The 14,389-nt window shown below is 44.2% G+C and overlaps 1 protein-coding gene across 6 annotated transcripts in view; it reads right to left on the bottom strand.

The window, feature by feature from the left end:
* LOC310888897 (katanin p60 ATPase-containing subunit A-like 2) overlaps positions 1–11,223 on the bottom strand; it is a 175,572-nt gene extending 164,349 nt beyond the window's left edge. For all 6 annotated transcript variants that reach the window (XM_083852533.1, XM_083852534.1, XM_083852536.1 and 3 more), the window contains exons 1-4: positions 9,891–11,223; positions 8,949–9,051; positions 362–7,484; positions 35–86 (exon numbers count right to left, since the gene is read on the bottom strand). In XM_083852533.1, the coding sequence (XP_083708659.1) occupies positions 35–86; positions 362–406 (97 nt within the window). In that variant the 5' untranslated portion in view covers positions 407–7,484; positions 8,949–9,051; positions 9,891–11,223. The remainder of the gene's footprint in view (positions 1–34; positions 87–361; positions 7,485–8,948; positions 9,052–9,890) is intronic.
* Positions 11,224–14,389: the final 3,166 nt, after the last annotated feature.

Genomic DNA, 14,389 nt, shown 5'->3' with positions numbered 1-14,389 from the left:
TCTGCCCAGAAAAAGCCCCATGCATTTCTCTTACCTTGTTTTTTCCTGCAGTTCTCAGCTGTTGTTTGTTTTCTGCTGTAGCAAAACTAATATTAAAATGGAAAATAATTAAGGATTATTATTTTAAAAGGACAACTTGCTTCCCCCCCCGAAATATTTCTGAGCATATTTTAATGACCTTGGAAATAGCAACGTGTAAACAAGAACAGCATGATTCTAAGCAGTGCAAGCTTGCAAAAATGTTTCAAAAACATATTGGAAAGAGCAGTTTGGCTTCAGACTTGTTAAATTTTTAGGCCCATTCAGTTTTTGATTTTTCATCATATTTTTAAACCAAAACTCTGAACTGGTGCAGCCTCACCTTGAGTGCTGTGTGGTTTTGGACTCCACAACAGGAGAAGGACATAAAAATGCTAGCAAGTCCAAAGAAGGACTACGAAGATGGCGAAGGGTCTGGAGGGCAGGACGTATGAGGAGCAGCTGAGGTCCCTTGGCTCATTCAGACCAGAGCAGAGAAGGCTGAGGGGAGGCCTCATGGCAGCCTGCAGCTCCCTCACGAGGGGAGCGGAGGGGCAGGCACTGAGCTCTGCTCTCTGGGGACAGCGACAGGACCCGAGGGAACAGCATGGAGCTGGGACAGGGGAGGGTCAGGATGGGTGTTAGGGAAAGGTTCTGCACCCAGAGGTGCTTGGCCACTGGGACAGGCTGCCCGGGACAGTGGTCATGGCTCCGAGCCTGCTAGAGTTCAAGAAGCATTTGAACACTGCCCTCAGACACAGGGTTTGGTTTTTGGGTTGTTTTTAAGGCAGGTGACAAATGACCAGGCAGCAGTTTCTCAAGTGAGACGTGCAGGAGGGAGGCTACTTCTGCTTCAGGGACACAGGCAGATGCATCTCTTCCAGCCTGGTGGCAATTCTGGGCTTGTGTAATGGAAGAGTACTGCATGTACTCTTTAGCTTCACTAACCAAAATGGGAACTGAGGGCTTGTAAGTGTCTAAGAGATTTATTGGCTTTGGGGAATTGTTTGCTTGGATTTATGTTCATGGATCCAGCCTTGGCTACCAGTCAGTTTGACTAAGTTTGATGTAACAAATGCTTTGTAATACATTTTCCTTCTTGATTCATAACAAATCCCTTTGGTTTTGTCCTGCAGGGCTGCTCCTCTTTGTATTAACACCAGTCAATAAGTTCTAGCTGTAAATATCTCCCTCACACAGATAGTTTGCCTCCAGCTAGTACTGATCTTCTATATCACCCTTAATGTCATGATGACTACTAGCTTTACTGCCTTTCAAAATCATTTCACCTATACAGGTAATTTTATTGTGGTTGTATAACGTTCCATTTACCTGGGATTTCAAAGTTGCTCGCAGTCATATGCAATGATGAAAACTGCTTGAAGATGTTCCCAGACCATCAACCCCTCCCCTGATGATTACATTTTTCTTACAAGAAATATAGGAAGAGATGCTGGCATTTTCTGCACCCTCCAAGCTCTTCATAACTGACTCTTATGCAGTTGTTCTTATGACTTCTGTAAGTTACATTTTGTGCTCAAGTACAAAATCATTCAGGACCTCACAGTCATAACAGAACGCTCATGTTCTGCTCTGCCTTATCATCATTCATTTATACCTCAGACTTTTAAGTCCTTTGGAGAAAATATACTAAAGGTAATGTGACAAATGTGTAGGTTTATAAAAATATGCAAAATAAATGGTTAATGAGACTAGTGGTAATAGACTTTAAAGCACTAGCTTGGATGAGCTAAGATGTAATATTTAAGTGGTTTATTTTACTTTAAAAGTTAAATCCAGAATACAATGAAGTTACTATTCTCTCCCCATCAGAAGAAAGACAGAATATATCCATGTCATTTTGCAGTTCCATGTCATTTTCCAATAGCAAATTTGTTTTTAAAAGACTGAAAAATATGTTCATCTTGTCCTTCTACATAAAGAGAGAATGGAAGAGCAGAAAGGATGCTTTTAATCTCTAAATTCATCTCTTAATTTTTATGTCCTAGAACTATAGATCTATAAGAGTTCAAACATTGAACACAGACATACATGAGAAGTGTTGGGAGTATATCAGGCAAATATACTTTTTAGTCTTAGAAAAACCAAAAGCTTTATTTAGGAACACAGCCACATACCAGTGTCCATGACCTTCTTGGTAATTTTAGGATACTTTTGAAATTTTACAAAGTAATAGCTTTCATATTCCATCAAAATTGTCTCAAGATCAATGTTGTCACAAACTTCAAACTCACATAAACCTAACATTGTCTCTTTTTCCAAAGCATTTGCAGCCTCAACATACCTGGTCATTTAAAAAATAAAAAATAAAAAGAACAAAAACCTGAGAGTTATTACCTTACTGTGATTTGTGAGAGAAAAAGCAAGCAATGGCATTAGTAAGTATATAGTAGTTTTAAGTTGTCCACATCTCTTTTCTTTTATAAAAGCCATAAACTGTATTTAAAAATCCTTTCAGCAAAGGATTGACCTAACATATTTGGAAATGATATAGGACATTTTTGTTCCAGAAACTGAAACAAATTAGCAAAGCAAGCTGTCAAGTCATTTAATAGTAGTTTAGCTCTTTCTCATATGGAAGCAAAGGGTCTTGCTGTCCATTTGCCCAACAGAGGACAAAAGTACATGTTACGGGAGGTCAGACACACAGAAACACAAATGCAGGGCGCTATTATTTAAATTACTTATCCTCCCTCCATTAAGTAATGCAAAATTAGAATGAGGAGATTTTTTCGACGAACTTCTGTTCGCAGCTCATCCTGTGAATTAAGACAGAACTCTAGATCAAATGTAATATTCTCTTTACTGCTGTAAACAGCATCTAAATGTAGCCTGTGGAAACAAACAAATTATGAAAACAGCATGTAAGAACTGTAAAACAACTCACTGTTAATAAACAAGTAAAGTGGTTTTGAATGCAATTTTTCTTACACATTATCAGGGCTAGTGGATGGGTAGAAACCTTTTCCCAGAGAAAAGAAAATTATCTTGAAGTTGAAAAATACCTTCCTGGCCTTGCTATGACTATGGATTTCCAACAGGTTCAGGCAGTCACGAATTACAGGGTAGGGCTCTTGCAGACCTCACGCACAGCATCTCCAATGGCTGTGCAAGCAAACCACGTGCTTCAGTGTAGCTGCATCCCTCCCTTGCAATTAGAAACCCATTTTCTGAGCACCCAGAGAAGTGACAGAGAACAGGCCAGGGATCTATACAACTACACTACATTATGCAGACCTGCTGCACACTGTTGACACCTCCCATCTTGTGGGCCTTGATACATAGACACGAAGGAAATGCACTTGAAGAATTAATAGTTTTGGATGATGTCAAACTTGCCCAATTTTAACACAGAAGGGACCCATGTCATGTCCCGACATGCAGAAAGGCCCATAGATTTCCTCACACAGCCTGGAGAGACCAAAGGCATTCACAAATGGTTCAGCGATAACAAGGCAGAGTAAGACATCTTTGCCATTATTCGGTGAAGCTACACCTATGGGAGTACAGAGTGTAATATTAAGTACAGCAAAAGGGGCACTGGAAACAAATCTAGTAGGATGCTAGAACAAAGCCTCACCCTGATGAAAATTACCATATATGCTGGATGTCTCCAGATATAAACTCTGAGATCTTAGGGTCATAACAGAAGTTGCTACAAGGAAATGAGCATATCGACTTTGCTCTGCCTCATTGCCCCCCTGAAGCTGGGACCACAGGAAAAGCAGGTAAGGCCAAAACGACATTTAGGTAAATAAATTATTTCTGGTCTCTTTGAGGATGCTGACTTTCAGCGTTACTCTTGAGGAACCAGCGTGAACACAATGGACTGGCACTGATTCAGTGGATGGGGAAAGAGCAGCAGCTTTTACATTGCTTGCACAGCACGTACATGTTGCTGACCGTGTTGCGGACACTGCCTATACAGACACCCACCCCCAGCTTCCCTCCCCTTCTACCGCACCCAAACAGTGGCTGTGTCCATCCCAGAGAAGCCCAACCCAAGCATTAGGGCTCTGCAGGCCACCAGCCCACAAAGCTTCACCCTCTTCACACTGGAAGGCAGAGCCCCAGCTTCAGTAGCAATGACTTCTGCTGCACTCTGCCACCGCACAACAGGCAAACAAGTCAAAGAATTACTACTGATCAAGGCTTCACGCTTTTAAATCCCAAAAGATGCATAAAAGGAATATTCACACAGCAAGGCAATTATCCTATCCTTCCCGGTCTCCTGGAATGAAGCACCACTACAGCCAATTGCAGATATTGGATGTTATAAATGACTGAGTCCCAAATAGGATTACAATCAAAGTTTACAATTTATTAAACGAATAGAGGCAAGCAAACAGCGCTGGGTGTGCCGGGAGTCTCTGCTCCACCAGGATGCACACCTGTTACATAAGGAGGCTGGTTTTTATGCTCCTAGGCTAATACATATTCATTACTACTTCTAAAAGAGGCAGGGTTATTATAATTGGTTTCCCGAATCTGAAGTCCTCCCAGGTGCGCCTGCTTATCAGTCTCTGTTAGTCTCTCAGGGGCCTCTCGGACGGGGAGGCTCATATTCTTCCTCCTTATCTAGTGGTCTCTTGGCCGGATGTCAGAAGTTACTGCACGTCTGCACGTCCGTCCGTGCAGTCAGCAGTTTTTCTCTGAAGAAATCCCTTTGTTCTCTTCTCACCTAAACCCAGGCCTCAATGTTAACCCTTCAAATCCCTTAGTGGCACGAATTGCTGGACCATTCCTTACATTGGAGAAACCTTTATTCCTCCAAGCCAAGGTGCTTTTGGGTGGTGCAATGCACTGCAAAACCAACTTCCCTCTTCAGCATGCCCTTCCTCACTCAGATTAGACCTATCTGCTCCCTCTGCACTGCCCGTAGCAGCAGGTATCATACAGCATTCTGCTGCCCATTTGCGCTTTTGAGATAGCACAATCACCTATTGTTTTATTTTGAAACTGATGCCTACTAGTGTGTTTACTCTGTAAAAAGTACCAGGCAGAGCAGGCAAAAGGTCAGCCAGTATAGCAGGTATTTTCTGGGGTGTATGCTTCAGGCATGGGGCCATCTAGTGACACAACAAGGAAAGGGCTGGGGTTTGCTTTTAAACAATGTTTCCTGACGGTTGGAAATGTATTTGTATTTCACATATTATTAAAAGGATTGGTAAAATCTTCATTCTGGTTTTGTAGACAAAGGAATCAAACTGGCTGGGAAACAGGGAAGAAACCATACCCCACTTCTCACTTTTGCTACTTTTTCTTGATAAAGTTACACAGCCACTCTGTTCCCCTATCCATAATGAAACTACAATACTATTTGCCTTCCACTGGTGGTACAAAGACGATTTTTGCAAACCATTTCAGGCATGAAGAGTGCTCTGCAAATGCCCAACTTCTGAATGAAGTTGATCCATTTTAGAGAGGTGCTGCAAGCAGAAATGAACCAGTTCTGGGAATGGTCTTAAGCAAAGACAAAACACTGGCACCCTACAGTGAAAGGATCATTCTTTTTTTTCCTGAACCACTAGTATTTGGGAAACAGATTACGAATTGTGGACTTTTTACTACTTTTGGATGATCTGAATCTTCTGAATCAGGGTTTGAGGGGCAAGAAGGAAGGTGGAGTCATCACTTACTGAGAATCCCACCTGCACATTCTTCTAAATGTAACTGCTCCTGCTGTTTATGCGAAGAAAAATTAACTGCTGTGTTTGCCCACATATCAAAGGACAAGAACACAGCTGCCTCTGAGTATTTACAATATGGTATGAAAACAGTGGTTGCCACAGATGACAAACACATCAAGTGCTCCATGTTTGAGTATTTACAGTAGTGCTGAGAGAGGAATTGCATCTGATGAACTGACAGCGCTCACAATCAGTGCTTGAAAATAGTCTGTATTCTTGTCTGTCTTCTGCTGTTAATTCCATCAGGTTACTTCTGCTGTCTCTAGAGGTATTTTAAATGCTAGCTTAGACAGTGATGGACAGCAGCTCAAATACTCTTCTAGGCAGAGACTTGCCTCGAGTGGTTTGGGAGAGCATCGTGTCTACGTATTTACAACCCACTCCAACCTCACCATAGTAATGTTCTTCTTGGGTTAGCTGAGCAGAAGCAAAAGCAAACTTTTATACCCAAAAAGAGCCCCATCTAAAAATCAGAAGATAGTTTAGACAGAGATTAATTCTATGTTTATCTTTTGTTAATAAGAATGTAAATAGCAATGGCTAATTTTAGGAAGTTAGCCATCTGTCCAAACAAAATTAACTAAGCATTACATCAGTTGATTAACTGACAGAGACTTGCATTAGATTGGATCATAAAACAGAACACAAATATCAAAATCTCTGGTCCCAGTTCCATGAACAAAGAGAAATGAAGGACCTTTCCACATGTACCTCTTACCAAATCAGAAATCTTATCAGTTGGTTGTGAACAGACCACTGCTTCCTTGACCAATCCCACCAAGCCACCTCTCCCAGCCATTTGCTACCACGTCCCCTTTCCTACAGGCACATGAACCTCCGCACATACCAGCATCGCCAGCAACTGCCCACATGACCAGCTCTCTGCCCATGCCCATCTCCCTTCTGAAACCCAGTTTAGCCCCTAGAGACTGGCCCTCACTTCAAATATATCCACAAAACCTGCCTGACAGCGCAGACAGACAATAACACTGCCAGGACTTCAGCTGCGTGTGGAGAGGGAATTGTGAATCTTATACTGCGTGAAAAAAAATCAGAGTACTTACAAGTGTAAAGTTACTTAAAATTCAGTTTGGCTTTATAGTGATTTAGCCTTCCTGTTTAATTAGTATTTGGAACTGCACATTGTTTATAGCCACTGGTTATTTCAATAGATGTTTAAGTGTTTAAAGTTTAACAAGCTTCTATTCTTAAAAGAACAAAAAATGTATGTAATTAAATTTTCAATTACTACAGGGGATTTTTGGGTCCATGCAATTAATAAAAGCTTAAGGCACTTAAGCATGATCCTGTTTTAAAAACTAAATAGTTGAGCACTTAACTAATTATCTCCAACACTTATAGTGTATTTTATTTATTTCTATCTTAACAAAAGAGTGGTACGTTCTCCTTTCTTTGCAGCCATTTAAAATTAAACTCTCATAGAGTCATGCATCTTTAACTGCAATTGTTTGTTTAGTTATTTCCATACCTTTTACCAAAATGTATTTACATTGTAAATCAACCTAGTCTCTGTTACAATTACATCAAATTAATGGAGCTACTAAAAGACTAATTTAACCCCATAATGTTTCATTAGTATCTGACCCCGTATTTCTGCATGAATATGTATGATTGTGTGAAAATAAAGTTGAAGAGTAACTCACGGTTGAGAAGCTCGGAAGTTACAACACTAAAATGTTCCACCCTTGGACATCCAGCTGGGGCCACGACTCACTAAGATGAGTTCAGATGGGTCTGTGATCAGGGATCCAACAAAGAGGCAAACAGTTAGCTCTGTAATTGCATCAGGGAAGACCTTATTGTCATATGCATGCGGTGTCCCTCCCCTCCTGTTCCTTTGGGACCCTGACAACTGCCAGCAAACTGGCCCCACAAGCCAGGAGGGTGAGCATAGCTGAGGCATCACGGACTCCATCACTCCCTACCCTCAGTTTTCCCTCTTCCCTAGCCCTTTGCACATTATATCTGAAGCCTTGCCAGCCTTTTTAAGAAGGATGGTGTTCAATTGGTGCTTGGTGTGGTGACAATATTTTTGGAAACACAAGCAGAGAAGGGAAATGGTGAGTTTTAAACAATGTATAAGTTGGCTGCCATTGAATAGAATTTCCCAGCACGAAGAAAAGATGCTTCTTTAGGCTGTTCTCTCTTCCAAATTATACAAGGCTGCTGCAAACAATTGAGCTGGCAAAGTTTCTCAACAGGGATTACAAATAGCTTTCATAATTAAAAACATACAGCAAGCTCACATGGAAGTTATAGCTGTCCTAGTAATAACACTAAGATGCATTTGAGAGGTATTACATTTAAAATCTAAAGATGTTAAAATTTGAGTCTGGTGCACTGAAAATCTTCCAATTCCTCCTCCTTTTGCAGTAGTTACATGCTGTTGTTCACAAATTCATGCTCCAGTGTTAAAGACTTTGTGCAAATGCCACTCACGGGAGCACTATTACCTCCCTTCTCTACAAAAACCACTGCTGAAGCCAGGTTTTACATTGCCAAGACCTCACTAATTTGAAGCAAAATGTATTTATGAAAAATACATTAAAATGAATGGCATGTGGTATGGTGAGTTATTAAACAACACAAAATTAGTATGTTGAGTTTACAAATTAATTAATAAGCATTAACTCTCCTACTCATTTGTAGGAATTCGCTAAATTACACTACAGTTTGCAATAATATTGCTTTTTGAAAGTGATTTACAGGACGAACATAGAAAAAACGTGGCAATTAAAACCAGTGAGACGCCTCACAAAACAATTTTCTGTGATTTTACGACTATACCGAGTGCCTGTGAATAGCCACAGACTCGTACGGCATAAACACATCATCATTACAAAACTTCTCTGGTGAAATCTCACGTCTGTTGTGAAACGAATAGCACATCCTTCTTCCATTTGGGGCCTTAGATCAGCATTCCTACTTTTTTCCCGGCAAGCCAGTATCCCTCTCCCTTCCCAGCCGTGCATGTTGCTCCTTCTCTCTCCCAAATCCAGAGTCGAGCATTTACCAGTACAGACGAGACGTGAAAGGACAAGAAGCACAACTCTGGCAAAGCCAAAGCACTGCTTCCACATGTCTGCACCTCCAATGCGCTCCTCCCCACCACCACCCTCCCACTTTGAGGGGCAGCATCTCAGGTACGGCTCTTGTTTCTAGTTGGAAGGTGAAGCTCAAGGTATAGGCTGCGTGTACCTGCGAGGGATGTGCCTATTCCTCTGCCTCTCTTCTTTGCCCCCAGCTGCCCATTTTGGCCAGAGCAGAAAATCCTGCTACTAAAGGGTACGTCAGAACCGACCTGAGAGAAAAGCAACAGACTGAGGCGAGGGAAAGGCTGGTTTGTATCAGTGCAACAACTGAATCTGGCTCAAGTGAACAAAATATTTAACTAAGCAAATGTTCATACAATATACTCATTATCATTAAATAACTGGGGTTGGACTGAAATTATTTTGCTGGACTATGTTCATAATAGGAGTTTATTTTTTGAAACACTTTTCCCAAAATTGGTAGGAAACAATAATCTCCATTCTACAACACATATTAATGGAAAAAAAATGCCCTATAGGTAGGTACAGGACTAGGGAACCAGAAATTCCAGTCATTTAGTGATACAAATTAAAGATGTAGCTGCCTAATTTTTAGATACAGAACTGCAATACTGGAATTCAGAAACCAGAAATTATGTATCTAGGTTCTCTCCACAAAAAATAAGTCAGTAATCTTAAAACAAGAATATAAAAATCCACTTCTCTCGGCATCTCCAGGTTGTTCCTCAGTTACTGATGGGCTTAAACAAAGCAGGCTCCAAACTTCTGCCCCTCTGCAGAATACAAATGCCTCTCTCCACTTCTGTATACAAACTACGAAATCTAATCTTCCTTCCTTTTGGCAGAACGGAAAAATCAGCTATAAATCAGACCAACCCGAACTCAGTGATCCAGCTGAGGAGGAAGAATTCTTGAATTCCAGGTCCCATTCATACAAACATTTCTGCATTTAGTAGTCAAAACCAGCCCTGGCACCAGGGCTCATCAAATCCCTGCCGGTGAGGTTGCAAACCATCCCCCTTTTCCCCTGCCTGCCCAGCCCAAGTCCTGCCATCCTTCTGCGTGTTAACACCATTGCAGTACCCACCTCAGGGCACCTTCCTCGGTGGTTGGCATCCAGGCTCAGAAAGAGACTGACGTGGAGACTCCCATTCGCAGGTAAATATATCATCTGCTAATCGAAGAGGTTGACATAACCTACACCTCAGTCCCCAAACCCCTCCCAGCAACCACCTTTTGTCAGATTTGTGCACAGTGGCAGCAGGGACTTGTGCACACACAGGGTGCCAGCACAAGAAAGATGTGTGGTTGTTAGATCGAGTCCAGAGGAGGGCTACAAAGATGATCAGAGGGCTGGAGCTCCTCTCCTAGGAAGGAAGGCTGAGAGCTGGGGCTGTTCAGCCTGGAGAAGAGAAGGCTCCAAGGTGACCTCATTGCGACCTTTCAATACTTAAAGGGGTCTTATAAGAAAGAAGGATGAGGACTCTTTACTTGGGTAATGACAGGACAAGGGGGAATGGTCTTAAACTAAAAAATGGTACATTTAGATTAGACATTAGGAGGAAATTCTTCACTGTAAGGGTGGTGCGGCACTGGAACAGGTTGCCCAGAGAGGTTGTGGATGCCCCATCCCTTGAGGTATTCAAGACCAGGTTAGATGAGGCCCTGGGCAACCTGATCTTGTGGGTGGCATCCCTGCCTATGGCATGGTGGAGGGGTGGAGCTACATGATCCTTGAGGTCCCTTCCAACCCAACCCATTCTATGATTTTGGGGGAAAGGTTTTTGGCACTCCTGCAGCACAGCCCTGCCCCTTATCAACTGAATCTAGCCAGCAGGTGGAGACAAAAGAACAGGTTAAGAAATACAGCAAACTAACGCTGCTGAGCTTCCTGGAGCCTTGACTGACCCACAGGATGAAGGCACAGCAGGGCAGCCCGATTTTTTTGGAAAAAGGAGAGAGGAAAGCAGGGTAGCACATCCTTTTTGCAAAAAGGGAGGGAGTAAGAGGGAGAAAGGTATGTGGGCTTGTTCCCTTTGCGGTACCAGCTCCCACCACGACTGCACCTCGGAGAGGGGACAAAGGAGCCTGCGGTACTCTGAAAAAAGGACAGCATCAGGAATGCTCCCCCCCCTGCGAATGGAGGGGAAACGGGCAAGGGTACTGGGGATCTATCACCCCTACAAAGAGCCGGGCCCACGGTTGTTGCTAAGACCCCCACGGCGACAGACCCGATTCCCGCAGCCCCTGCCACCCACCCCCCCAAACGTCATAAGGGCCGCCTCGGCCCTCCCCAGGCTCCATAAGGACCTCTTAGGTCCTATAAGGACCCCCAACGGCCCCCTCAGGCCACCCCACGCCCCATAAGGACGCCCCTAAGGCCCCTCCTCAGACCCACTCCAGACCACCTCCAGACCCCATAACGGCCACTCCAGGCCCCCCCCCCCCCCAAGCCCTATAAGGCACCCCTCAGGCTGTTCCAGACACCCCCCCCCCCTCCAGGCTCCCTCAAGCCCCATAAGACACCCGCCGGCCCCATAAAGACCCTTTCCAATCTCCCCTAAACCGTCATAATGGCGGCGGCCCCTCCCTCAGCCCCTGGCGCCTGCGCACCGCTCCCCGCGCATACGAAGAACCGCCCCTCCTGCTCCCATAGCAACGAGGGCGCACGGACCGCTGGCCCCCGACCCTTACCGCCTCCCTCGCCTGGCGGGCGACTCGCAGCGCCCCGCACGGCAGCTCCATCGGGGCGGGCGGCGGGGTGGGGACGAGCGGCGGGGAGCGTCACAGCCAGCTTCCATCAGCCACCAGTCGCCACAAACTGTGGGAACAAAAATGTTGTTTTTGCACAGAGTTACATTGTTTAGAGAGAAGGAATGTGGTATTGAAATATGCTTGCAGTGATAAGAAAGCTTAACAGATGACCATGTAAAATGCAGACAACCAGACTCCTTAGAACAATTAGGTGAAAATCACGGTGTCAAGTCAGATAAGTAAAGAAACATTACCACTTCAAACAGTAAAAAAGTCAAAAGAAATTTGAAATGTAACAGGCCGGCAACTGAAGTCCATGCATTGTCTGTGAAGCATCGGATAGGTTGTGAGCCTGGATTACCCAGTCAATGGGGAAAAAGGGGAGGGTCCCGGTCGTCGAGAAAGAAAGTATATAAACTGTACTATGTGACTAGTAGATGTACTCCTCCTTCTGGGACGCCCGCCATTGCAATCATGAATAAAATTGCTACTTCACTGAGATCCTCGCCTGAGCCTACGTTATCGGCTACAGAGTGTTTCTCACACTCTTATCGCATCCCTTGTATATTTTATGAATCTCTGCTGACTATAATAAATATAATTAATCCAATCCACATTATTATTGATTGTTACCCACCAGAACCGTGACTCAAACCCTGCAGCAATTTGATTCCTGCTTTATGTTCATTGGGAACTCCTCTAGGCACCTGTCCTGGTTTCAGTTAGGACAGAGTTAATTTTCCTCCTAGTAGCTGGTAGGGTGCTATGTTTTGGATTAGGATGAGAAGAGCGCTGATAACATGCTGATGTTTTAATTGTTGCAGAGCAGTGCTTACACCAAGCCAAGGACTTTTCGGCTTCTCGCTCTGTCCTGCCAGCGAGCAGGCTGGGGGTGCAGCAGGAGCTGGGAGGGGACAGACCCAGGACAGCTGACCCAAACTGGCCAAAGGGGTATTCCATACCATCTGATGTCATGCTAAACAATATATAGGGGTGGCTGGCCAGGGTGGGGGGGGCGGCTGCTCGGGGATAGGCTGGGCATCGGTCAGCGGGTGGTGAGCAATTGCATTGTGCATCACTTGTTTCGTACACATTATTATTAGTGTAAGGAATGGTCCAGCAATTCGTGCCACTAAGGGATTTGAAGGGTTAACATTGAGGCCTGGGTTTAGGTGAGAAGAGAACAAAGGGATTTCTTTAGAGAAAAACTGCTGACTCTGCACAGACCTGCAGTAACTTCTGACATCCAGCCAAGAGACCACTAGATAAGGAGGAAGAATATGAGCCTCCCCGTCCGAGAGGCCCCCGAGAGACTAACAGAGACTGATAAGCAGGCGCCCCTGGGAGGACTTCGGATTCGGGAAACCAATTATAATAACCCTGCCTCTTCTAGAAGTAGTAATGAATATGTATTAGCCTAGGAGCATAAAAAATTAGCCGCCTTACGTAACAGGTGTGCGTCCTGGTGGAGCAGACACTCCCGGCACACCCAGTGCTGTTTGCTTGCCTCTATTCGTTTAATAAATTGTAAACTTTGATTGTAATCTTATTTGGGACTCAGTCATTTATAACAACTGGGGGCTCGTCCGGGATGGTCTTGGTTCCTGAATTCTGACTTGATCTAGGAGGGGCGCCCCCACCATTTGGTGGCTCCTGTTTGAGTCAGGTCGGGGCTAATGCCATCTGGAACCTGAATAAGGGCAAGCAAAGATTTAGATTTTTTTATGAGCTCCCTTTGCCGGCTGCAGCACTATATTTTGCCCGTAATTCTGCGTGCGAAGATCCGAACGAAGACGACGGAGTCGTAAGTATTTAAGGCGTATACCGTTCGGTTGGGTGGGATTCGGTTGCCTGTGTGTGTGTGAGAGTGTGATTGAGACGGAACGTAGTTCCGAAGCGATTGTGGAGGTCTTCTAACCGCGGTTCCAATCTCCTGCAAGGGACTTGGCCACTGAAGGACCGAAGCGATTCCTATAGGATTCGTGGGTGGGTGATAGGTCCTAAACCCCATGCAAGACACTCTCACTAAGGCAACCAAGGACTGTAAGAATTGCCACAGTAAAATTCCTAGATGGGTCAGACAAAATCGAAGACCCAGGACCAGAGAAAAGGGAGCAAATCACCAGACATACCACCAGAAAGTCCATTAGGGATAATGATTAGAAATTGGAATGATAGGGGCCCCAGAAAAGGAAAAAGTAAATTAAAAATGATTCAGTATTGTATGATAGAATGGCCAAAGGAGCCTTTAAGACCACATGTCTTTTGGCCTATTTTCGGATCTTTTGAAGACTGGGTTTGCCAGGCTTTAAATCTACATGTTAACTCAAAGGAACCTTTTAGCCAGGAGGAAAGTGATTATGCAGAATCATGAATCAGGACTTCACGTCCTTTTCCAGCCTCAGTATTTACACTAAAAACAGAGGAGGAGTTTGAAGAAGGAGAAGAAAAACGGGAAAAAGAAAAAGATGATAAATGGGAGCCATTAGATAATTTACCACCTCTATATTCTAACAATCCACCTCCGGCAGTGGCCCCACCTCCGGCAGCTGTGGTATCTCCACCGCCGACAGCACCGGAATTAGACCGACCTCCGGCTGCATGTACAAGAAGTAGGACTGCCACATCTGAGGGAGCTTCTCTATATCCCTTAAGAGAGGTACCCCTTGGAGGCAATCAGGGAGGCATTGGGTTTGTGGCAGTCCCCTTAAATACCACAGATGTAAGGAATTTCAAGAAAGAAATGGGGGCCTTATTAGATGACCCCCTCGGAGTAGCTGAAAGACTGGACCAATTCCTAGGTCCCAATACTTACACCTGGGAAGAAATACA

Source organism: Anser anser (genome assembly GCF_964211835.1).
Source record: "Anser anser genome assembly, contig: SUPER_W_unloc_3, whole genome shotgun sequence".
NCBI classification, from domain to species: domain Eukaryota; kingdom Metazoa; phylum Chordata; class Aves; order Anseriformes; family Anatidae; genus Anser; species Anser anser.
Note: the sequence above shows the minus strand (reverse complement) of the source record. Positions and strands in the feature narration are given on the sequence as shown.